The sequence below is a fragment of the Phocoena phocoena genome, chromosome 9 (genome assembly GCF_963924675.1).
Source record: "Phocoena phocoena chromosome 9, mPhoPho1.1, whole genome shotgun sequence".
Taxonomy (NCBI): domain Eukaryota; kingdom Metazoa; phylum Chordata; class Mammalia; order Artiodactyla; family Phocoenidae; genus Phocoena; species Phocoena phocoena.
In genome coordinates this window covers 38488447-38512435 of record NC_089227.1, presented here as the reverse complement: position 1 = coordinate 38512435, position 23989 = coordinate 38488447, and the positions used below count along the sequence as shown (strand labels likewise).

The following is a 23989-nucleotide window of genomic DNA, read 5'->3' as shown; positions in this document are numbered from 1 at the left end:
ATTGTTGTGAAACCGAAAAACAGTTTTGGGAAACCTTATTAAACTTGCTGTCTCAGCTTCCCCTCATGGGTCTTACAGATGCTAATAAAAACATTAAGTTAATTAACAAGAGAATGAGAAGAGGCCAAGGGGAGAGGAAAGGGACTCTTCCCAACACTGGAAATTTTTAAATGATAATTAAAGAATAGAGTGAATAAATTGAATATTGATTGGGGCAAAACAAAGAGGAAACAGAAAGGGGAGAATACGAGGACTCATCCCAGCAGTGTAGACATCTTTAGATGGTTATTAAGAATTGGATAAATAAAATGGACATTGATGGAGTTAAAACAAAGGTTTTGATACAACACAATCAAAGGTTGAGTGGGCCAATAGGGACCCTCCTGCTGTTCCCCCAACGTTAAAGTGCCCCAAACTAGTCTACTCTATTTACCCCAGCTTGAAGAAATTTAAAAACTAGAAGGCAGAAAGCAACCATTTGGGTCAGTAGTTAGGCCGGTGAGTCAAGTTAACACTGACAAAAGGGCCAAGGTCCCTTGGCTCAATTCCTTTCTGAGTCCCCAAAGCTTTTTACACAGGAGTGAGTAAAATGGTCATGAGGTGAAGAAAAAAATGTTTCCAGGACTCTACAGGAGACCCATGCGCTGTGGCACAAAAGCCATTGGTGAATGTGGGTAACAAATGGATTGAAAGACTATAGAAATGCAAGGGTTGACAGGATCCTAAAAAACTGTAATGTTTAAACAGGCTTTATGTAAAGAATTTGTGTGAACTTTACCTGAATGCTTTATGGGAATGGATATTATGTCTGGCCAAGAGCACTTCTCCTCCTCGGTATTGTGAAACCAAAACATGTTGGTGTAGTCCTAACTATATTCCTATAGATAGGATGTAAGAGTTGATGGAATGAAGTTCAAAGTTTGTAGTGTGAAATAAAATTCATATTTTATGGCAAAACATGAAAAAATTAAACACAAAAAATTATTCTCTGCCCTTTGGCCTCCTCTCTCCTGTCTATTGTGCATTGTGTATCTGCATTAGGCATCGACCAAACCTCCGCATCAGCAGAAATACCTGCTCAACCATAAAGAGCAACATTCTCCTGGCACCAACAAAACAACTCCTTAAAAGATAACATTCCTTCTTGATCTTGTAAGGGGTCATGGTGACCCACCACTTTGCACTGGCAGATCTGCATTGTGTAAACTGTCAATAATATGTCATCTAATGTGTAGCCTTCTGTTTCAAAACACTTAAATAGCTGCTTTGACTTCTAGCTGGTAGAACAGTTCTGGGAGCATTCTGAGATCCTGCTGCAGGGTTATAATCCTCAATTTGGCTCAAACAAAATTTTCCACTTCTTTCTTAGACCGACTGATTAACTTTTCAGGGACATTAGGAAAAATGGTCTATGTGAACAAGCTTTATGTGAAGTGGTTGTGTCTCTTCTACCTGACTGCATTATGGGGATGAACCCTGTAGCTCACTGGAGAATGTATCCTCTACCTAATATTGTAAAGCAGAAGGCATGTAAATCTAAGCAATATTAATTGGACATGTTAAAGGGAATCAACAAAACTGCCTGAGACCACATAGTGTGGTGTAGATGCTGCAGGCTGATTGATATTCAAGGCTTGATAGAAGCCATATTAGAGGCTTTCCCCGCTAAAGTGAATTGGTCTAAGATTGAATTATGCACTCAGAAAAAGAACACCCAAAGGCCTTTGTTAGAATGTTTTATCCAGACTTTACAAAGGCATAAATCTTTTGGTTTCCACCTTAGCTGGAAATCTTCAACAGGATATAATAAAGAAAATTGAAGATAATTTAGTTGGGTGGGTCAGCCCTTGATATTCAGTCTGCAGTCCAATTCTTTGAGAATTTGCAAGTAACCATCCTGTCTGTCAAATCTCCACAAGGCCAGAGGTGTGGCTCCACAGGCAATTCAAAGCACTACCAAGACCCAAACCTCCCCTACTCATCCCAAAATGCCTGCAGGTATTGGGAGATTAGAAACAGAATTGTTCTGCACTTGAGAAAAAAAAAAAAAATTAAATGGTTAGTACTCTAGACCTCTGATAATAGGGAAATATGCCCCAAAACTCCATCATGGGGGGGGGGGGGGCGAAACCTGGATACTTTCTCTGTGCTTTTCTGATGTAGATTTTTCCACCCGCTCCTGTTCTCTAGGACCATTCCTTGAAGCGCAAATTTTAGGAAGCTGTTTCTCATCAAAATAAATAAATAAATAAAAGGAGGAGGACATTTGGAAACTGGGCAAGTGAAAAATCTTTTCTACAAATAATAGTAACTATACAAGGTATCTGTGCCTGTCTATAAGATTATTTGTGTCTATATATGTATACTGTAGATATGTGTTATTTTTCTACAACTGGATGGTATTGCCAACATTAATTTGTAAAAGAGCTCTATTTAATTGGGTTGAAGGCAAGCATTTATAAGGATTGGGGTATTCCAAAATTCTCAGTAATATAGAAACTAACTAAATGTTTTTCAAGTTCATATGATGTGGGATAATCTTCGATAAATAAAAGCTAGTTGAAGTTTGTTGGCTTAATTAAAATAGGCATGTCTCAGAGTTATAAGCATTAAATACAATGCATACAACTTTTATTTTGCCTGAGTTTACTAGTCAAATAAATTCATCTTTTATCTTTTACAAAATTTGTCAACGAGAAAATTAGCTCGAGATGATGGCTGACTTTGTCTAATGTCTCATGAAGTTTTAACGAGTAATCTAAACACAACTGTTGGAAGCAAGTGATTTAGATAGATGTAAGTAGGATAAGAGTTTTTAGGTAAGCCTTTGCAATAATTATGTTTTAGGGTAGGTGTACTTAAAAACAGCTTCCAAATATTTTTGGTAACTTGAAACTTTAGAGTTTTGCTAACTTAAATGATGGAACTTTACTAACATCTAAAAAACATTTCCAAAAAGATACACAGGAAAACTGAGTAACTCTCCAAGATGACCCAAGCCACCACCTTAAATACCATTTCAAGTTAAAGACAAAAGAAAGATGTTGAAGTAGGGGAGGCCAGTTATGGGAGATTACCAGGAAAAGCACAGTAAAGCAGGGTGTATTTCTTATTCAGATTTAAGTTGGTGCTTTCTCCAGTGACAAGAGTTTCTAGAGATTTGGTCATCCTTCTCTTCCTAGTACAAAGAGGGAGATGCCTTTACAAATGAAGATTTCTCTTATAAATGTGAATCTCTCTTACAAAAGGATAACTTTAACTTGGTTTTCAGAGCTTCTCCTTTATCTGCAGTTTCTTAAAAATAACCATCTCAAAATCATGCTTATGTTGAAGCGGTATATTTGGGTATGGCATTTCTGTTCCCCCTCATAGTTAAAGAATAATTAAATAGGTGAGGGACTACAGAATGGGGTAAGGGAGCTTATGAAAGGATAAGTATAAACTACCAAATGACGAATACTAGTATTAGAGCCTTCTACCATTGTTCTTACAAGCTCAAAACCACAAATTAAAGACTTGAAGTTCTGATTATGAAGGTTTATTTCTAGGAAGATTTTTCTTTCATCTCAGAAATCAGGGCTGTCTTCAACTACAACATTTTTCTACTCAATATTTTAAGTATAGTTGGATGATGTAATCTATTCTCAGGTGAATTCACCAAGGATTTAAGCCAATTTATATATTTTTATTGTGTGAAATAAAATTCATATTTTATGGCAAAACATGAAAAAATTGAAATATAAAAAATGTTTCTCTGCCCTTTAACCTCCTCTCTCCCCACGACTGTGCATTGTGTATCTGCATTATGCATTGACCAAACCTCCCCATCAGCGGAAATACCTGCTCAACCATAAAGAACAATATTCTCCTAGCATCAACAAGACAACTCCTTAAAAATATAACATTCTGGGACTTTCCTTGTGGTGCAGTGATTAAGAATCCATCTGACAATGCAGGGGACATGGGTTCGACCCCTGGTCCGGGAAGATCCCACACGCTTCAGAGCAACTAAGCCCGTGCACCACAACTACTGAGCTTGTTCTAGAGCCCGTGTGCCACAACTACTGAGCCTGCGCTCTAGAGACCGTGTACCGCAACTACTGAAGCCCGTGCTCCTCAAGAAGAGAAGCCACCGCAATGAGAAGCCCATGCACTGCAACGAAGAGTAGCCCTTGCTCGCCATAACTAGAGAAAGTCCACGTGCAGTAAAGAAGACCCAACGCAACCAAAAATTTTAAAAATTAAAAAAAAGAAGATAACATTCCTTCTTGATCTTGGTGGGTCATGATGATCCACCACTTTATACTTGCAGATCTGGATTGTGTAAACTGTCAATAATACATCATTCAATGTATAGCCCTCTTTTTCAAAAAACTTATATAACTGTGCTTTGACTTCTAATGGACGGGAACAGTTCTCAGAGCTTTCTAAGATGCTGCTGCTGGGTTATAATCCTCAATTTGGCTCAGATAAAATTTTCCATTTCTTCCTTAGATCAACTGATTCATTTTTTTGTGGACAATTGTGAACAATTCATCTCATAATTTAAGAATTAAATTTATATCTACTTATGTCATTTCATACAAGTATAAAGAGCCTAGAATATCTTTGTACATTAAAACTAAGTGGAAAAAAAAAACTGTTCAGAAACTATAACTGAGAAAGCAATGCAATCTCAGTACAAACTAAACTTAAATTAGGTAGGACAAAGAAATAACTAAATTAAGGGATAGAATATTGAAATATGTAGATAAGCTGCAAGATTTAATTTTTAATTGATTTTCATGTCTTGTATCTTCAATTATAAATTTTTATTCCTAAACAAGATTTTTAAAGTGTTTTCTCAAAAAAAATTTATCTCTGTGGTCTACTGAATATATGTGTCATTATATATATATATATAAAATACATTATAATATATATTACATGTAACACATTTTATATATATATACACACACACACACACACACACACACACACACAGAGAGAGAGAGGATACTTTTGTTGCAACAGAAATTAACCTTTGGGGGGAAAAGCAGTTATTATAGCATCTTACTAAAGGTAAAAAAAAAAAACACAAGGACACAAGATTTTATATTTTAGTTAATTTCAACTGAGAAAATGTAAAAAGTTGACAATACAATGTCAGAGATAAATTTTTAAATTTATGATTATTTTCTTAACTGAGAAAAAATGGCGATGTTTAAAATCAATTACCCCTAAACAACTCTCACAAAAATAACTAGATTAACAATTGAGAAGGAAGTGAAACTAAAGGTATTAAAATTTTCCCTGTTTCTCCATATTTTGCAGATTACCTGCAAAGAATATATATGGCCTTTAAAAATAAATTTTAATTCCTTTAATTGCTCCTACTCCCCAGTCTACATTAGCATAACTGTAACCACATTGACTTTTCTTTTAGTTGCATAATCTTTTTCTCCTCATTTTTTTCTCCCTAAATAAACAGAAGTGATAAATGAAGTAAGATCCCATGTCTGAGAATGTAATAATTTTAGTTTTGCCAATTAAGATACTAATTTTTCTCTAGGATACTAATTTTCTCTCTCAGGATTATGATAAAGAAAAACAGTGATTGAGGGAAGAAAATAGGAATGAAGTAGAATGAAGAGGGAATACAGACTGAGAAAAAGGGAGGGTGAGAGATGGATCAAATTTAGTTATTTTGGAGAAGAAAATTAGCAGCAAAATATCTTCATTACTGATCAGAATTCAGATATTACATTATATAGCTAAAAAAATTATTAAGATCCTCAAAAGTTCCTTCATTAGCCTAGACTTGGAGAAATTTGTATATATGGTTTGATGTGTAATTACCAAGGCAAGTTACATCAGAGATTAGAAGACATATTAAGTTTATTTACACCTACTATTTTTTAAATTACTAAATTGATTTAGTCTTTGTCATTTAAGATCACATTAAACTTATATACAACATCACTTAGGACTCTATTTTTATTGATTATAAAAATCATAATTTTAGACTTTTCAATTCTCATGATAAATGACCTGTTCCACACGGATCAGTCCCAAGAGAAACAGCTTGTTTGATGGACGTATAAATTGGAGACAAACTAAGAAAACGATGTACAGGTGAGCAGAGATACTACAGAACAGTCATTCAGCTGTTGTTCTGCATGTTTTCCTGGGTGGTGGGAAATACATGGCACCCAACAGGCTTGAACTGAAGAGCTCCTCTCTAGAGCAGGATGGTGTTTCAGATACACCAGACTGTTCATTGGCTGCTTCCTAATAAGGCACTGCCACCACCCTCCAAAAATATTTTTTCAAGGTTCACAAGTTAAACAAGTGAGGCGGGCAATTTCTTCTTTCCTTAAAATTAACGCTCTATTCAAAACAAAAGTAAAATCGAATTCCTACCTTTTGAAAACAAAAACATAACTGAATTCTTACCTGTAATTACAGCAACAAAGGCTAGACTGTGAGGTGGAGGACTGAAGGAACACAAATACAGAGCTATCCTGGGCTTCCTGACTAATTCATTTCATTTTTGTCAATTGCATTAACTCTCCAAATGCAAACTTCCCTTTGCCCACTTACTGGATTATACCTTCAACATTTCTTGTTACTACCGTTGCCTGAGGCAGCCTATCTGATTTTACCTACCCTGCTCAGGGGCTTGCACAGAGCTGTAGTGTTAAACTTGCAATAAAGAGGAGTCAAGCCTTTAAATGCATACTCAAACAACTTTGGCGGACCTCTTCATATTTCTCCCTACTAAAGCCTGGAAGTGGATTCTGCCAAGAAGAAATGTACCTTCTCCATCGAAGCTTCTGCCCACAATCTCTGATTTTTTCATGAGTCTCTTACTGCTTTCAAAGTGACTCCAACTCCCTGCCCATCGGAACTATCTCAAGGCTGCCTTAAAAGGTGTACTGAAAACACATGGAAAATGATCCATTTCTCAGCCCAGCAGCCTCCAAGAAATATCAACTTTATATTTTGTCTTCTTAGCCAGAGCAAACATGTGCATCCTTTATGAATAATTTGAACTTCCTAGTCCCTTTATTCATTTTTCCCCTTCCTATTCTCATTCCTGTTGGAGAGCAATTTTGTTTGTTTACACTTTGTTTTTAAACTAATGATCACCCAAAGGATAACATATAAAGAATCAGTACAGCAGAGTGATTAAATGCATGGATCCAAGACACAGTCCACCTGATTTGAGCCATGGCTCTATAATTTAATACCTCTATGATCTTAGGCAAGTTATTTAATTTCTCAGAGCTTCAATTTCCTCATCTGTAAAATGGAGATAATCATAATAATTGCTGGCCTCATAGAACTGCCATGGGGATTAAACATGTTAAAGCATAGGTACTTAGAAAAATGTGACCAAAGTGAACTCATGAGAATCTCTTTATAAGTATTAGATAGTATACTATATTTGCCATCCAAGATGTGTTCTGAGCAATAATAAATATCAGCATGCAAACATCTGGCTTGCTTTAAAAGTGCACCATTCTGAATACTCTAAAATAGACCCAAGGTCTGCAATGAGCTATCTTTTGTCCTCATGGGATGAAGCCATGAATAATAGCTGATCGTGACTACATAGAACACCAAAATAATGGTCTTGCCAGCGCTGATCCTGTGGAACTAAGGCAAGATGGAGCCAAGACACTACAAAGGGCTATAAAAAGAGGAAACAAAACAGGAGAAGAAAGGGCAGACTAGATGAATAAATGTTTTGTCTCCTTCTTTGTACTCTAGGTACATTTTTGATCAGATACTAGTGGTGTTACATTCTTTGTGAAACATGGACTGTTCCCAAACACCCTTTAAACATTGTATGGAGTAATAGCATGGGAACAGTTGGAGAAGGCATTGCCCAGGATTTTTGACATTTTGTGGAATGGCTACACCTACATCAAGCATCCTATAGAAAGTTCCAGAAGCTTCCACTGTGGCATTTAAACTGACACTAGAGAGACATAGAGCATTTTAAGAGAAAAGTACTGACAACATGGAGTCATCTTGGACTCTGCAGTGAACCTGAAGAAGAAACATAGGCTTTGAAAATGCTGTGTCCACTCCAAAGTTAGGAGCAAGCTATATTATGTGGAGGATGTGTGTGTGTGTGTGTGTGTGTGTGTGTGTGTGTGTGTGTGTACGGATATGTATATATGGAGGAGAATCTGGAGAAATCTTGAGAAAGTGGCAGCATCTCTGTATATTGAGCTCTGTGCTATCAGTAGTTTAGAAAGCAAATTTTCATTAAATTAGGAAATGTTGAGATACATATGCTAAGTTCTTAATCACCTGGGCAAGAGAAGATAAAATAAATATATGCAATTCTGTGATACACTAGAAAGTTTTTACAAAATATGCTAGAGAGGATAGTTTAGGAAAAGAAAGCCAGTTAAGACTCAAACAAGACCTGGTAGGAGCAATTCCATGGCCCAGAGCTAAGCTCTGCCAGCGATCAATCTCTCCAAGATGTCTGGATATCTCTGTGGTTTTTATTAATTCAAGGGGATCAAGAAAAGTCAGAGGTTATGCAGAACCAGGAAAAAAACAGAAAGAGTTGAAGGAGGAGGGATCATATATCAACCCATAAGATATGGCTAATTGAGAGCTGAGATGTTAGTGGACACATTAGGTGGCTGAAATGAGAACTTCCAAACCTCACCTCATGAGTAGAGGTGACACCATGGGCAAGCTATGGGATCCACTTCAAAAGGACACCACACCTACTGCTACCAGTGCAATCGGGAGGAATGCATAGCACAGGCTATATGTATAAATTATGTTTCGAACGGATTCTTTCCTAGAGCTGGACAAAATACCATCCTATTGGATCTGACTGGGCTTCCTGTAATAGAGTCCTACTGGTGCCCCTGACTTGCAAGACCCTGAGAAAAGTGTAAAGAGCCCAAGGTGTCTGCACTAACAGAGGAAGAATTCTGGACAGAGTCTCAGGGGACTATTATTATTTAGTTCATCTCTGGGCATTACTGTCCACATTTCCCTAGAAAGACTATGGACATAACTCTCAGTGGTCTGAATGTACAAGGTTCTGTGCACCTGGGCTGACTGCACTGAGAAGCCTCTGTTGTTGCCAGAGGACAAAGAAGGGGTCAGAAAAACGGTGCACGTGGACCCAGCGCCTGTTAAGCAGACTAATGTTGCTAACTAAGGTTAATTCCAACTTCTTTTAGGTATTGCCCTATTCTTCACCTCTTACAGGAGAGACTGACTGGCATCTTCTCACGCTCTCCTTACATGCCTCTGTGCCAACCTGTATGGTCAGTTAGAGGTCAAAAATATCATGAGAGCAGTTCCAAATATTTCAGCCTACAGACTACAGTGAAAAGAAGCCAAACACAAAGTGCAAACTTTTTTTGATACTGAAAGTTTTCAGATACCCAAGGAACTGAAAAGAGTAGATGAAAGGGAAACTACAAAGTAGGAGAAAGAGTTCTTTCGCTTAATGTGGAATTTGGACTCAGAAGCACTGAAGCAACATACAATTACAGGACACATGGAATTTTACCAGTGATCAATTTACGAATGTCTGTTTCTCCAAGATGGATTCTTTGAGGGACTACATTAAGGAACTCTTAAGTTAATGGTATTGTCTTTTACTTCTCAACTCTATGCTTTTTAGATCACACTGGGAGATAAGGTAATACAAGGAAAATTAGCAGAAAACTCAATATAATGGTGATGGCAGCCAATAGTAGAAAAAGAAGGAAGAATTCTGAAAGGTTCCCTTCACCAGAAAGCAACTTTGGAAATAGCAGAAATTATCATTCAGTAGAGCTGTACCATATAATAGTGCCTCATAAATGACCTATGGAAGCAGTCACTGCTGCTTCCGAAATACTTCCCAGAGACGCTGAGAGCAACACCTGATGTCTTTGACACCCAAGAAGAGAAAAAAGACTGGAGATCATTAGAGTACAAATTTTCTGACCCCAAAGAGCCCACAATGTTTAAGACGTTTAATTTTTTTAAAATTCTGCCACCCGTGAAGTGAATACGAGGGGAGTGGAAGGAAAAATGTGCCCTCCCAGAAAGGTTTATTTAAAATAATTCAGGCTCATAAGTTTAAAAAAAATGTATGCAGTATTTTTTCCCATCACAACCAGTTAATTTGATATTGGTAATATGGTATTTCAGTAATCACATCAAATCATATCCCACCAATAATCAGAATATATCCTTTGTTCTATGCTTTCTTTGGGATTCCTTTCATTACAGGCTACCTCCTTGAATATCTTCTAACTAAAGCAGAGCTTTTATGAGTAAATTTCTAGAGAAAGACTTTCATTTGGCAAAAATTAAAAAATACCACTACTAATCTCTGATATCCATAGGGAAACTATAAACGAGAAAGATTTGGCAGAATTGTGTAAACATCTGGAGGACTCTCCTCTCCAAGTCAAAGCCGTGGCTACCAGCATTTTACTCTTTTCCTGATTTTTTTTTTTTTTTTTTCATTTGAGAGTTTTGATTTCCCACTGTATTCAGTTTGGGGGCAGGTTTCAAGGGACAGTGAAGTATCCTAATTTAGTAAGAAACTAAGCCTTAAAAAGGTCTAGAAGTCATTTATCATTTGGCAGCTGTAGAAGCTCAAACAGTAACATATTCTGCTCCAAAGGCACTTATGACATGGGGCAGGACTCTCAACATTCATTCAGTTGCAAGGAGTTCTCAAAGCATTCAGCAAAATGGGAGACTTTGCCTGGAGTGGAGCTATTTGTCACTTTCTCCCAGATCCTTCCTTCCTGTGTTCATTCTATAATATAAAGCACTGAAAAATAAATTAATGGTGATTGCTACTTGTAAGAAAAAGGTGTGTGTGTGTGCATAAATGTGTTTTAAGAAACTAATTTTTTTAAATAAAATTTACGAATTAAGCCTATTTTTCAGAGTAGACTCTAAAATACCTGTAAGTAAATGGGTTCCCCTTCATCCTCCCTGGATGAATACAGAAAAGTAGGTGAGTCTCCTAGCTTGAAAAGTAGGGCACAAATAGGATGGATCTGAAAACCCAGTGGTAGGGCACAGGGAAAAAAGAGGGATCAGAGACCAAGATGAGGAGACCTCCGGGCACAAGTGTGAGGCTGCCTTTATACAGAATGAAAGGCAACCTGGTGGGAAAATATGTGTTTTCATCAACTTCTGGGCTACTGATTATGGTGGTAAAGACTATTATAAGCTTATATTCTTTGGGAGACAATTCTCAACGTTTCTTTCATGTTTCTGCAGGTTTTACAAGGAGGGGCACAGACTACTTTCTTTCCTCTAAACTATCATTTCAAGGATGTTTTTGGAGTGAAAAACCTTGAGAGACACTGATTGTGACCCTCTGTTGAGCAAACGGAAGGTTTGTTTACTGTCTATTAAAAAACATTCAGCTTCCCTAAACTTGGAGTTCTCCTATGACTCAACCCACTGCTTCTGCAAAGGTTACCTGGCCCTTTTCATCTTTCCCTGTGAAAACTAAAGTAGGGGGCTTCCCTGGTGGCACAGTGGTTAGGAATCCACCTGCCAATGGAGGGGACACGGGTTCGAGCCCTGGTCTGGGAGGATCCCACATGCCGCGGAGCAGCTGAGCCCGTGCACCACAACTACTGAGCCTGCACTCTAGAGCCTGCGAGCCACAACTACTGAGCCCGCGTGCCACAACCACTGAAGCCTGCGCACCTAGAGCCCGCGCTCCACAACAGGAGAGGCCACCGCGGTGAGAGGCCCGTGCGCCGCAACAAGGAGTGGACCCTGCTTGCCGCAGCTAGGGAGAGCCCGCGTGCAGCAACAAAGACCCAACACAGCCAAAAATAAATAAATTAATTAAAAATAAAAGAAAGTAGGGAGCCAATAAAAGCACGAGGTACATGATGTTTTCTGTGACATGATGAACAAAGTCCTCTTTCTCTGCCCCAGGCGTCTTGCATCTTCTTCTAGCATCACGATGCCTCAGCAAGCTAACTTCTTACACTGTAAGTAGGGTAAGATCTCAGACCGCTACAGTCTTGGCAATGTTCTTCCTTATAAAATACATTTTTGGGTATGAGAAAATAATCCTTGCACCTGAAGATGCCTAGGCAAGGCTCTGAAAGAGGCCACAGGATTTGATGAGAAACTGGAAAACTGGGCCACAAGAAGTAGGAATGTATTTCTCACATAATCTCATAGACGCAAACGTAAAATTCAATAAATAATAAAATTAGAAACGTGTATTTGGGAGAAGCAGAGATACTGAACTACAGAAAAAGAAAAGAAATAGTAGAAAGATAACTCAGAACATTCTAATGATAATAACAATGAAAGCAATAATTAACTTACATATGGTAGTTTGCATTTTACAAAGCATTTCCGCACATATTATTTTATTTGAGTCTTACAACATTCTTGTGAGTAGGTTTTATTATTTTCTTAATTACACAGCAGAGAAAATTAAACTTTAGAAAGGTTATGTAACTTGCTAGCGGCCAAAACGAATACATTAAGTAAATAAACAGTAGAGAAGTACTTAAGAAAACTGAATAAAACCAAAACAAAAATCTAGATTTGGCCATAAGCTCAGAATCTTTCAGCACCAAGTTTTTCCCTTTATATGCTGCCCTCCTTGTTCCCTATAAACATGTGTTTTTCTCTTACGTGAAAGAACAAAATCCCTCTTTTTATTCTATTAACTTTAGATATGATCCTTCCTCTTTTTTTTTTTTTTTTCCACAGCTAAGATTCTACAATTGTAGTTTAGGTATTCTCTCTGCCTCTCTTCTTTTCCACTCAGTTAATATCTTTACTTTCTCCCAATGACTGTATGTCGATAGACAATGTTTTACTAATGCCATTCATAGATCCATATTTTATGACTTGCTGAATTCTTCGATCTTGCCCTCAGTGTTTATACACATGTCCATGTGCACACATACATGCTCAGACACAAATAGGTACATATACCAACACATATTTCCAATTCTACCCTAATGTGTCACTTTCTTTCATGCCTCAGCACATGCTCTGATATTTAATTGGAGTTTCTCTGCTTTTTTAACCCCCATTCAATACTTTCAATTAAAATTACAATTCCACTCCCCTTTCAATACCTATCCACAAGAAGAGTTAAAAGCTCTTGGAGAGTCTTGCATAGATTTTGGTTCAAGATAGTGACACAGGAGGCTGCTGAACTCACCTCCTCCCGTGGACACACCAAATCTACAGCTACATATGGAATAATTTGCTCTGAAAGAACTCTGTAAACTAGGTGAACGTGAACGACCCCTATGCATAGGGTAAACAAGAAAAAACCAACATCAGAATAGGTAGGAAAGGGCTTCCCTGGTGGCGCAGTGGTTGAGAATCTGCCTGCCAATGCAAGGGACACGGGTTCGAGACCTGCTCTTGGAAGATCCCACATGCCGCGGAGCAACTAGGCCTGTGCGCCACAACTACTGAGCCTGCGCATCTGGAGCTTGTGCTCCGCAACAAGAGAGGCCGCGACAGGGAGAGGCCCGCGCACCACAATGAAGAGTGGCCCCCGCTTGCCGCAACTAGAGAAAAGCCCACGCACAGAAACGAAGACTCAACACAGCCAAAAATAGTTAATTAATTAATTAATTAAAAAAATAAAAATAGGTAGGAGAGGCTGAGGCACAAGCTTGCCATGAACCCCACCCCTACTGTGGTGACACACAACTGGGAGGGAGCTCACAACTCCCAGCTTCTCCCTGAGGAGCCAGGGGTTTGAACTCCACATGTGGTGCCCCAACTTTGAATACTTCCACCTGAGAGACAGGCCCCCAAAACATCTAGCTTTGAAAGCCAGTGGGGCTTGTGTCTAAGAGACCCACAGGCTATAGGGAACTGAGAAACTGCTCTTCACAGGCTCAGGTGGACTCCCTGTGGCTAAGCCCCCAGGTCCAGTGCAGAGGCAGCAGGTTAAAATCTGTAATGCTCAAATTTCAAAATGAGAATATATTATGTATTGCCTATCAGATGTCTGTACATAGATAGAGAGATACAGATACAGGTACACATTAATGTGATCAATACCACAGGGAGGAGATCATGGAGTGATACAGAATTTTAAATGAGTAAAATGGTTTCTTCCAGGAGAGAGTATGCAACATTTTGTGTAGGAAAGATGTCCAGTCTTTCCATTAAAAAGGACTACTTGCTTATCTTAAAAGCTGTGGCCTGAGGAGCAAGTATCTAATTTAATACACATCTAGGGGCTGACTGCAATACTCTGCAGAGGCAGGCACCACCTTTGCTCTGTCTCCCCCTGCCTCACTCCAGGTTGCTTAATATACCAGAAAGGAGCTTGCACACAGGTCTAGCGCCCCAGCTTTTGCAGCTGGGCCCAGGGGATGCATCCCTTTATTAACTGGCTCTGGTGGCCAGTGAGGTTTATGTTCTGGGGTCCCACAAGCCTGTAACAGAGAATCCATTCTTAACTGCCTGATCCCCAGGGCACAGCATAGAGGCTACAGAGTGAAACACACAGTGTCTCAGAGAAAGATGCCTATTTGCAGATCATGTACCAACAGGTACCTAAGGGTGCTCTACATCACTCATCATCAAGAAAATGCCAATCAAAATCACAATGAGGGGGCTTCCCTGGTGGCACAGTGGTTGAGAGTCCGCCTGCTGATGCAGGGGACACGGGTTCGTGCCCCAGTCCGGAGGATCCCACATGCCGCAGAGCGGCTGGGCCCGTGAGCCATGGCCGCTCGCAACGGGAGAGGCCACAACAGTGAGAGGCCCGTGTACCGCAAAAAAAAAAAAAAAAAAAAAAAAAAAAGAATCCGCCTGCCAATGCAGGGGACACGGGTTCGAGCCCTGGTCCGGGAAGTTCCCACATGCCGCCGAGCAACTAAGCCCGTGTGCCACAACTACTGAGTCTGCACTCTAGAGCCTGCGAGCCACGGCTACTGAATGAAGCCCACGAGCCTAGAGTCTGTGTTCTGCAACGAGAAGCCTCCGCAATGAGATGCCACACACCTCAACAAAGAGTAGCCCCCGCTAGCTGAAACTAGAGAAAGCCCGTGCGCAGCAACAAAGATCCAATGCAGCCAAAAATTAAATAAATAAATAAATAAATAATTTTAAAAACCACAATAACACTTCACACCTGTCAGAATGGCTATCATCAAAAAGATAAGAGATAACAAGTATTGGCAAGGATATGCACAAGAACCTTGTACACTGCCGATGGAAATGTAAATTGGTGCAGCCACTATGGAAAACAGTATGGAGGGTTTTCCAAAATTTAAAAATAGAACTATCATATTTTCCAGCAATTCCACTTCTGGGTATATACCTGAAAGAAATAAAATCAATATCCTGAAGAGATATCTGCATCTTCATTTTCACTGCGGCATTATTTGCAATAGCCAAGACATGGAAACAACCTAAGTGTCCGCAGACAAATAAATGGTAAAGATAATGGTAAAGACAGATAAATGGTATATAAATGGCATTTAATATTTTATATATAATTTTCTTTACAACTTATTTGTATACATATATAATCTACCCATTAGAAAGAAGGACATCCTGCCATTTGTGACAACAACATGGGTAGACCTTGAGGGCATTATGTTAAGTGAAATAAGTCAGAAAAGACAAAGACAAATACTGTAAAATCTCACTTACATGTGGAATCTTACAGAATTTAACTTACAACGAACAAAATGGTGGTTCCCCAAGGCAAGGGGCCGGGGGTGGGGGGGGTGTGAAATGGGTAAAGGTGTTTAAAAGGTACAAACTTCCAGTTATAAGTATAGCAGAGCACCGTGACTATAGTTAACAATGCTGTATTGTATATTGGAAAGTTGCTAAGAGAGAGCAAGTTCTCATCTCAAGAAAAAGAATTTTACCTGTGTGGTGATGGATGTTAGTTAAATTTATTGTGGTAATCATTTGCAATACATATCAAATCATTATGTTGTATACGTAAAACAGCGTTTTATGTAAATTGTACCTCAATTAAAAAGAATCTTGCATATATAATATCCGGAGTAAGTATTTCACTGCTTTATCATCGTTTGCCATGATATTTGTCTCTCTGAATAGATTAACCTCTTTGATTGAAAGAACTACGATATCCATTTCTGTATTACCTAGAACCAAGCATAATGCTTAAGAGTGAAGGGTATTCAGTACTGTTGGCTGAATAACGATCAGCAAGTAAAATTAAGTCCGTGTAAGTCTGTATACTCATATTTGTGTGTGTGTGTGGCACTTCCTGCTGTAATGTGGGTGGTGGCATCTAAGGAAACTTCTAGTAAATCACAACCTTTAATCTACAGCTGAATTAAGGATGAAGTACATAATTTAATCTGTATGAATCTTTGCGATAACTTTTGTTACAATCTGTCATACTAATATTAGTAATAAAAACAAGAGTAATTATTTATAGGTGGGGAGCACTGTCCTCCTTCTATAAGATGAAGAAACAAGCTTAAAGTGATCGTGATGACTTGCTTAAGGTTCCAAGGTAAAGAATAGGTTATATTTTATTTGTGTGATACTGTCCACATTAGTAGTTTTCACCAAGTAGTTCAGTCTCCCCCAATGCTGGGCAGACAGAAGGAATGCATTTCTCTACTCCCTTGAAGTTAGATGTGGTCATGTGGGTTGCTTTGGCCAAAGAAACGTAAGCAAAACATTATCAGGGAGAAGCCTTAAGAGCTAGCACCCATTGCACAAAGTCTATTTCTCTGTCACAGCATCTGCCAATTTTAAAGTTGATGACTGCTCCATCTGACTGGGACTTTTGATCAAGGATAATGTGAAATTAAACCATTTGCTGATTCAGATTTGGAAATGTAATAGGAGCAAGAAATAAACTTCTGTTTTGTTAAGCCACTGAGATTTTGTGAATTTTTCAATCACAGTCTAATTTGGTCCACTTTGACCAAAATACTTCACAGAAGTCCTAACTTCACTATTAAAGTTTGTTTGACCATAAATCTTAATTTAAGGTTTGCGGGCAAGTTTGAAAAGCTGGAAAAGATGTTTAAAAATCATTGAAAATGATATATTTTTAGGATACTGAAATAATGGAGACTTAGACATTCATAGTGATTACTTTCTTTTACTACTGCAGATTTAGGTATTGAAAACCTTAAGGTATATGGACCCAGAGAAGCCACCAACAGGAAATTCAGTCTGAAGCAGTACAACAAATAGGAACTGGAGACAGAGATGAGGCGAAAGAGATTATGCAGTCAACATACATTCCAGAAATAAAATCTGGGTCAGAGCCAGGAACTGCCGAGCTAATCAATGTGAATCAGAAGAAACAGGGTCGGAAATGAGAGACATGTATTATCTAAAATAGAGTCAGAGATCCTGATTTCAGACAAGTGTCAGGGCAAAATCAAGACATTCCACATAAGTAGTATAACTGAGGAGTCATAAATCAAAGAACAAAAAGTCCTCATTTGATATTAAACCACCACAGTCACCACCATCCTGAGCCTCATCAAAACAATAACTGATTGAGTCCTGAGCACTTTACAGGCCTCTTCACCCTTAATCATCATTGCAATCCTAGGACAAAGGTGAAGAAAATGAGGTGTACATCACAGCACTGGAACTCAAACCCAGTCTAGTCTAACACCAAATTACGTGTCCTCAGCCACTATGTTAATTGACTCTGTGCCATTTATTCTTCTGTCTTGTACAAAGAGAGTAATTAAGTGGCTTGGCCTCCCAAAATAGAGTCAGTGTACAGTAACAAAGGGCCTAGCACAAACGTAAGAGCTAATCCCAGTGGAACAAATTAGAAAGAGGGCTAACATGTGATCTAAACTTGCTTAACAATAAACTGAATATGCACAGGTCAGGAGGTCTAGTCTCTCCCTCCAGTCTCCTTAACCCATCATGTATGGATTAAGCACAAAACACATCTCAAAGACACAGATCATCATGCTAGAGGGTGGGGTTTCTTGGGAGAGGAAAGCTACTTAAAATGGCCAAGCACATTACCAAACTTTTTATTATAACTGCTTCCTGAGTTTATTCTCCTCTCTTTTCCCTCCTATGTTTTTCATAAGGAAGAGTGAAGGAGGTTCCAGAGACGGGAGAAAAGCAGCGTGGGTAGAATGATGAAAACTGCTCACGGAGGTTGACACAGGATCCCCGCCATGTAGCAGGATAAGGGAGCAGAAAGGTATTCTGGGGCCAAAGCCATAGTTAGAAGCTTTGCTTCTTTGCTTTGTCCTGTGTACAAAAGCCCTTTGAGAGATGGCTGTGGCTGATGGAGATAAGAGGACCTGAATCCTGGGTTCTAGATTCCCCTATTTCAGAAACATGATTAACAATCTTTATTAACAAAGTGATCTCTGTAAGAAATATAAATGAATTACTACTGTTTTGATCTTTGTTATTGCTTATTGTGCCATAGCAATAGGCCAGGCAATGTGCCTGACGGAGATCATCCTTCACCTCTAAGGCTTATTGTGAGAATTAAATGAATTAATATTTGTATATTATTTAGAATAGGGTACTAAAAATCGATTATTTATGATAATGATGATTACTGTCTCATTAAATCCTACAACACTGTGAGGTAGAATTCTACTTTTCCAGGTGAGGAAGCTGAGGCACAGGTAGTACATGTAAGCTTCCCAAGGTCCCAAGGCTAGTAAGTTGAAGTTGGGGCTGTGGTTCAACACTGTCGAATATTAGTTTGCCTACAAAGCCTGTGCTCTTTCCACTAAGCCACAACACACACCTCACTTCAATGGAAGAAACTGTACACTAGGTCCAAATATTAGGCATGCTGGTCCTTACTGAAAAGAACAAGTCATCAAATAATTCTGCAACTCTCTACAATGCCAGCTGCTATAAAAAGTATGAAATTTATGAGAGTTTGGAAGTGTTCCCACTGTAATAACATAGTATTTTTCAAAAATAAAGTACACGCTATATAACACGCTTTGTATACAGCAAATAAAAAGCTAATCCTAAGTGACGATACGTGGGCAGATAATGAATCACTTGGAAATACTGTGTAGATTTTACATAGAAAATATTGTTATCCATGAAGAGATTCTAGGAAGCAACGACAAACTAATAATGTGATAAGCTCAATTCTCTACACGGCAGGAGTGAGAGCTGTCCGTCTTATCACAACAGTCTGGATGACTTTTTATGAAGAGTGGAAAAGAAAAGGATACTCCTCTCCCACATATCAATGGAAATGCTCCCCACAGAGGGACTCAGCCTGAAACCCTAAACAGGAGCATGGGCTCAGCATGTTGTAGGCAGCCACAGCAGGCTTCACATTAGCTGCCTTCAGCCTTTGTGGGGACAACACAGATCCGAGGCTGCCAACAGCACCAGAAGCTTCTACCTTGTGGGAAGAATGTGGTCTTTTAGCAGAAAAAATAGACATTGGCTCTTAATGCTCTAAAATGCAGCACTTTTTAACTTGATCATCAACAATATGTTCAAACAGCCAACATAACACACTCACTCCCTCTCTATTAAAATAATAATCGTAAACAGTTATATAACTTGCAACTCACCAGGCACTGTTCTCATTACTTGACATATATTAACTCATTCAATTTAATCCTTACAACATTCGACATTATTATTTTTCCCATTTTACAAGTATGAAAATTGGGAGACAGAGATGTTATATAACTTGAAAGTCAGACATCTAAAATATGGTACGACCAGGATTTGAACACAGCTGTCTGATGTGCTACCTGCCTAGCCAGGAATGCTGTGCCAACGTCCCTCTAATTTTCCCCCAATTAATTATGAGGAAAGCCTAGAAACTGAAACAATATGTATAGTTACAGGGTGTAATGGACTAAAATTTGTGTCTTCCCTAATGCATATGTTGAAACCGTACCTCACAGTATGAGGGATCTTTGAGAGGTAAATAGAATTAGATGAGGTTCTTAGGGTAGAACCCTGATGAACTGGATTAGTGCCCTTATAAGAATCCCAGGAGAGCTTGCTGCTCTTCTCTTGCTCCTTCCAACATGTGAGAATACAAGAAGTTGGCAGTTTGCAGCCCCAAAGAGGACCTTTACCAGAATCCATGCTTGCACCCTAATCTCAAACTTCCAGCCTCCAGAACTATGAGAAATAATTTTCTGTTGTTTATAAGTCACCCAGTCTATGGTACTTCGTTATAGCAGCCTAAACAGAATACGGCACGATATACTGTGGCACTTGTGGAGAGAACTCAAGATCAGATAACTTGAGAAAAAGATCTTTATGGTATTATTTAAGTCCAACACTGAATGATTTGGTTTTGTGGGTAGCGGTTTCATGAACTCATTCATCTCAACCAAGAATCTGACGACCCCACCCCATTCCCCAAAAGAGTATAGAACACTTATTTGAAATTCATCAGATATAATCTTAGCATGCTGCAAATTTAAACTTAAATTAATAACTTTTTTAAAATTTAGTCATTTAATACATATAAACAATTTCTTATGGAAAGTTACAAAACGATTAAAATCTAATATATCACTTTTCTAATAGACTACAGAGGGATGTCACTTTGCCAACACTGCATTGCAACATGAAAAATCTGGTCCTTAAATGCTGCTGATAAACTGATCACATGTACTGAATAGCATGGAAAATATACCACTTTTATAATCTTCAGGATAATAAGTTTGTTTTCTGTTATGTTTTGACAATGGCAATTTAATACACAAAGATCCATCTAATCATAATATTCTTTGCTATTTAATTATACAGGAAACTTCTTAGAGGATTCGGTCTAACACTCTTCATTGTTGTCTTGGTTATTTAAAAAAGAGTAGCAAGTCTAATGATCATGGAATCAGCACTATTCATTTCCTTCACAGTTAAAATGTCTTTTCGTAAGATCCATTTTAACCATGTTCTTATACTCACTGTGTCACTACTCACTACCAACTTATTGAATGCCCATTAATCTTTGTCTCAAGAGGTTAGAACTTTTACATTTATGACAATTCTTTTTACCACTTGTCTTAGGTATTTCTGCAAACCTATTACTAAATCAAGCATTTTAATGATATAATTAAATGTACCTCCATATTCCTTAGCCAATAAAATAAGAGTGGCAGCCTGTAATATATTTAATACTTTAGTACTAAATTCTGTTTATCAGTTCAAATGCAATTTGACTATCTAAGCAAAAGTTATTGTAAATAATAATTTAGCTATTATGGCAATAATTTATCTATTTTATACTAGTGCCTCCACAGGCATGTTTCTTGTAAGTACCCGAACACTGGAAAATATATTTTAATAATCCAGCTAAATTTAGCATAATCTAAACCAAACCATTATGTTTATTTTACTTGGGAGATTATGTCACCAAATTCCTCTGTCCTCCAAGTCAAATTTTTAGAGCTAAATTTTAGAACTGTCTCTTTCTGCCTCTCTCTCTCTCTCTCTCACTCTCTCTCTCTCTCTCTCAATTCTCGTATTTTATTATTGCCCAAGTTCTCTTCCACTAGTTTTAATGATGTAATATTTGAATCTATGCTTTTCTGGTCATCAATCTCCATCCACCTTTTTTTAGTCTATTCCAGTAGCCCACTGGCCTAATTTCAGTCTCTTTGTCACATATACTATTTTTGTATTTGTAAATTAAGCTTCTTGGAGCATAGCATTGTTCATGTCGCCCTACGCTTAATTCTACAATTACTCTTCACTGCCTTACTCAAGTTGAGCGTTGTATATTTAAATTCTATCTCATTTTTATAACCTTACCTCCACTTACTCCCTTAATTTGTAGTGTGGCTAAATGTAGCTCATCTCACTTCCTCAAATATATGCTAATTTTTTCTTTTAATTTATATCATTTTTTCTGCATTTACCATGAATCTATTTTTTAAGATTCATTTCAAATTCTACTTCTTCCATGAAGCCTTCCCTTTTTCCATCTCTAGCTGCATACTATTGCCCTACAGATCCCTAAACTTTGCTTGTAGCACTTAGATATTTCACCTAGATATCGTTTATCCTAGAATTGTTTATCTATTAGTTTCTAGCCTTCATTAAACTGTAAATTCCAAAAAGGGAGGGTCCATATCTGTTCATATTTGCATCTCCTACAGTGCCAAGCAGAATATTCTCCCTAAAGAAGATGTTCAGAAATATTTACTTAATTATTGGATATATCACAACAGTAAAGAGCATATAGTAATTACAAAACATAGGTAAATCATTTTTAGCCAGTTTAGAAATCACTGAGTATAAACATGCAGACAAGAATTCAGCCATTCTGGGATAAATTGTCTTCATGTGATAAGTAGATGAATTGTGCTTTTAGTGGCTCAAAACAGTTTTTCAGTATAAGGACCACATTTTGATGTCAACAATTTCTGATTCTCCCCTCCATTTAATAGTTACTGTATTTTTATCATTATTGATGGAGAAAACTTACAGGTTACATGGGTTTGCATCTTCCTTACAAATACCCACCAGCACTCTGATAACCTCACCCAGAACACTTCAGCTCTCCAGTTAGGAAAAGTCTGGAAAACCTATGAAATTGGCCTCTTCGGATGATATACATTGTTTATTAATGTTCCTGACTTATACTATGTACCCCGTAAATGTGTTATTATTCACTCACATATCCATTTCTTATTATTCCAATCCTCCATTTGAGTTTAATCCTTTCCTCTGCCTCTTCATAATATGATTCAATTCACTCCTGACACTTCTCTCCTACATGACCCAATTCTCTGCATAGGCACCTCCAGCTGTTCCAGTTTTTGCCTCTTTCACTATTGCGTGCAATTGGTTCTTTTTTTGCTTTCCACTTCTTGCATTTTATTCTCTAACACTCACCATTCTTATTACATTCCCTGCATATTATTTTTTCTCTACTCATCGTGCTCCCAGCCTTTTGCTCCCTCCTATTTATTAGTTGCTTCATTTTCTCTCTTCAACACCTTGACACAGTTGCTACCCATATTTACTGTTGAAACTCAATTTGTGAAACAGATGTATTTTTGAAAATCCATGGTAAAAACAATAAATAAATACAATTTTACTGTTTATGTGTAAAGAACCTTATCATATTTAAAAATTGCATACTATAAAGTGAATCACCATGGCCTATCTTTTGTATCAATACACACACTAAACAACGTGGTGTAAGATCCTACACCTTCTCTTTCTTTTACAACCTCTAATTTCAATGCCATGATGTATGTATGACTCCCTACTCCCAATCGTTTTGAAATGTTATGCAGGAAAAAAAAAAATCTCACTTTTCCCCTTACTTCTGCTTATCCTTCTTCTTGGTTACAGACTCACCAGTCTCCATTCTCCCAAACTATCTTATCCTTTGCTTCACATCTATTACAGCGGGAGTGTTTCCAAGTTCACTTTTGCATCTAAAGTTCTAGTTCTTTTTCTTTGAGATCTAATGTTCGATTTAAGTTTACCTTTTCCTTTTTCTCATGCCAAACTGGTAGTCTCAAGTTCACTTACTTGAAAACAGAAAAGACACACCTGTATTTATCCCAATGCTGAACGGGATTTATAAGCTGTTTTGGTAAGTAAATAATTACGTTGTTTAGCGCAAATACCAAGTCAAATCATATTATCAATATGAATACTTACATTCAGCATATTTCTGAAGCTGGGAAAATTCTGAGGGGCTGAGATGGACCCATTTTTCCTGGTTTGTCATGGTGGTGGTGAGGAGATCTCTTACATACCAGGTGAGAAATTCTTTATTCAGATGTTTGGCAGAATTTATGCTTCAAAGTTTCCACATGGCATGTTTCATTATAAAATACCTCAAGCTTTCAAAATATGCAATCTGTCAACAATGAGACCACTGTGGATATGGGTTTGTAGTTTCAATAACGTATTAAAGCACTGCAGAAAGAAAAAGAAAGATTGAAAGATTAGTATCATTAAACAAAGAAAAAAACTGACAAGTTAAAGAATGTTAAAGATTTTTAATCCCTAAATAATATATTACAGTTATTCCATT

General features: G+C 37.9%; 1 protein-coding gene across 6 annotated transcripts in view; it reads right to left on the bottom strand.

Moving 5' to 3' along the window:
• DGKB (diacylglycerol kinase beta) overlaps nt 1-23680 on the bottom strand; it is a 645730-nt gene extending 622050 nt beyond the window's left edge. For all 6 annotated transcript variants that reach the window (XM_065884106.1, XM_065884107.1, XM_065884111.1 and 3 more), the window contains exon 1: nt 23611-23680. In XM_065884106.1, the coding sequence (XP_065740178.1) occupies nt 23611-23680 (70 nt within the window). The remainder of the gene's footprint in view (nt 1-23610) is intronic.
• Nucleotides 23681-23989: the final 309 nt, after the last annotated feature.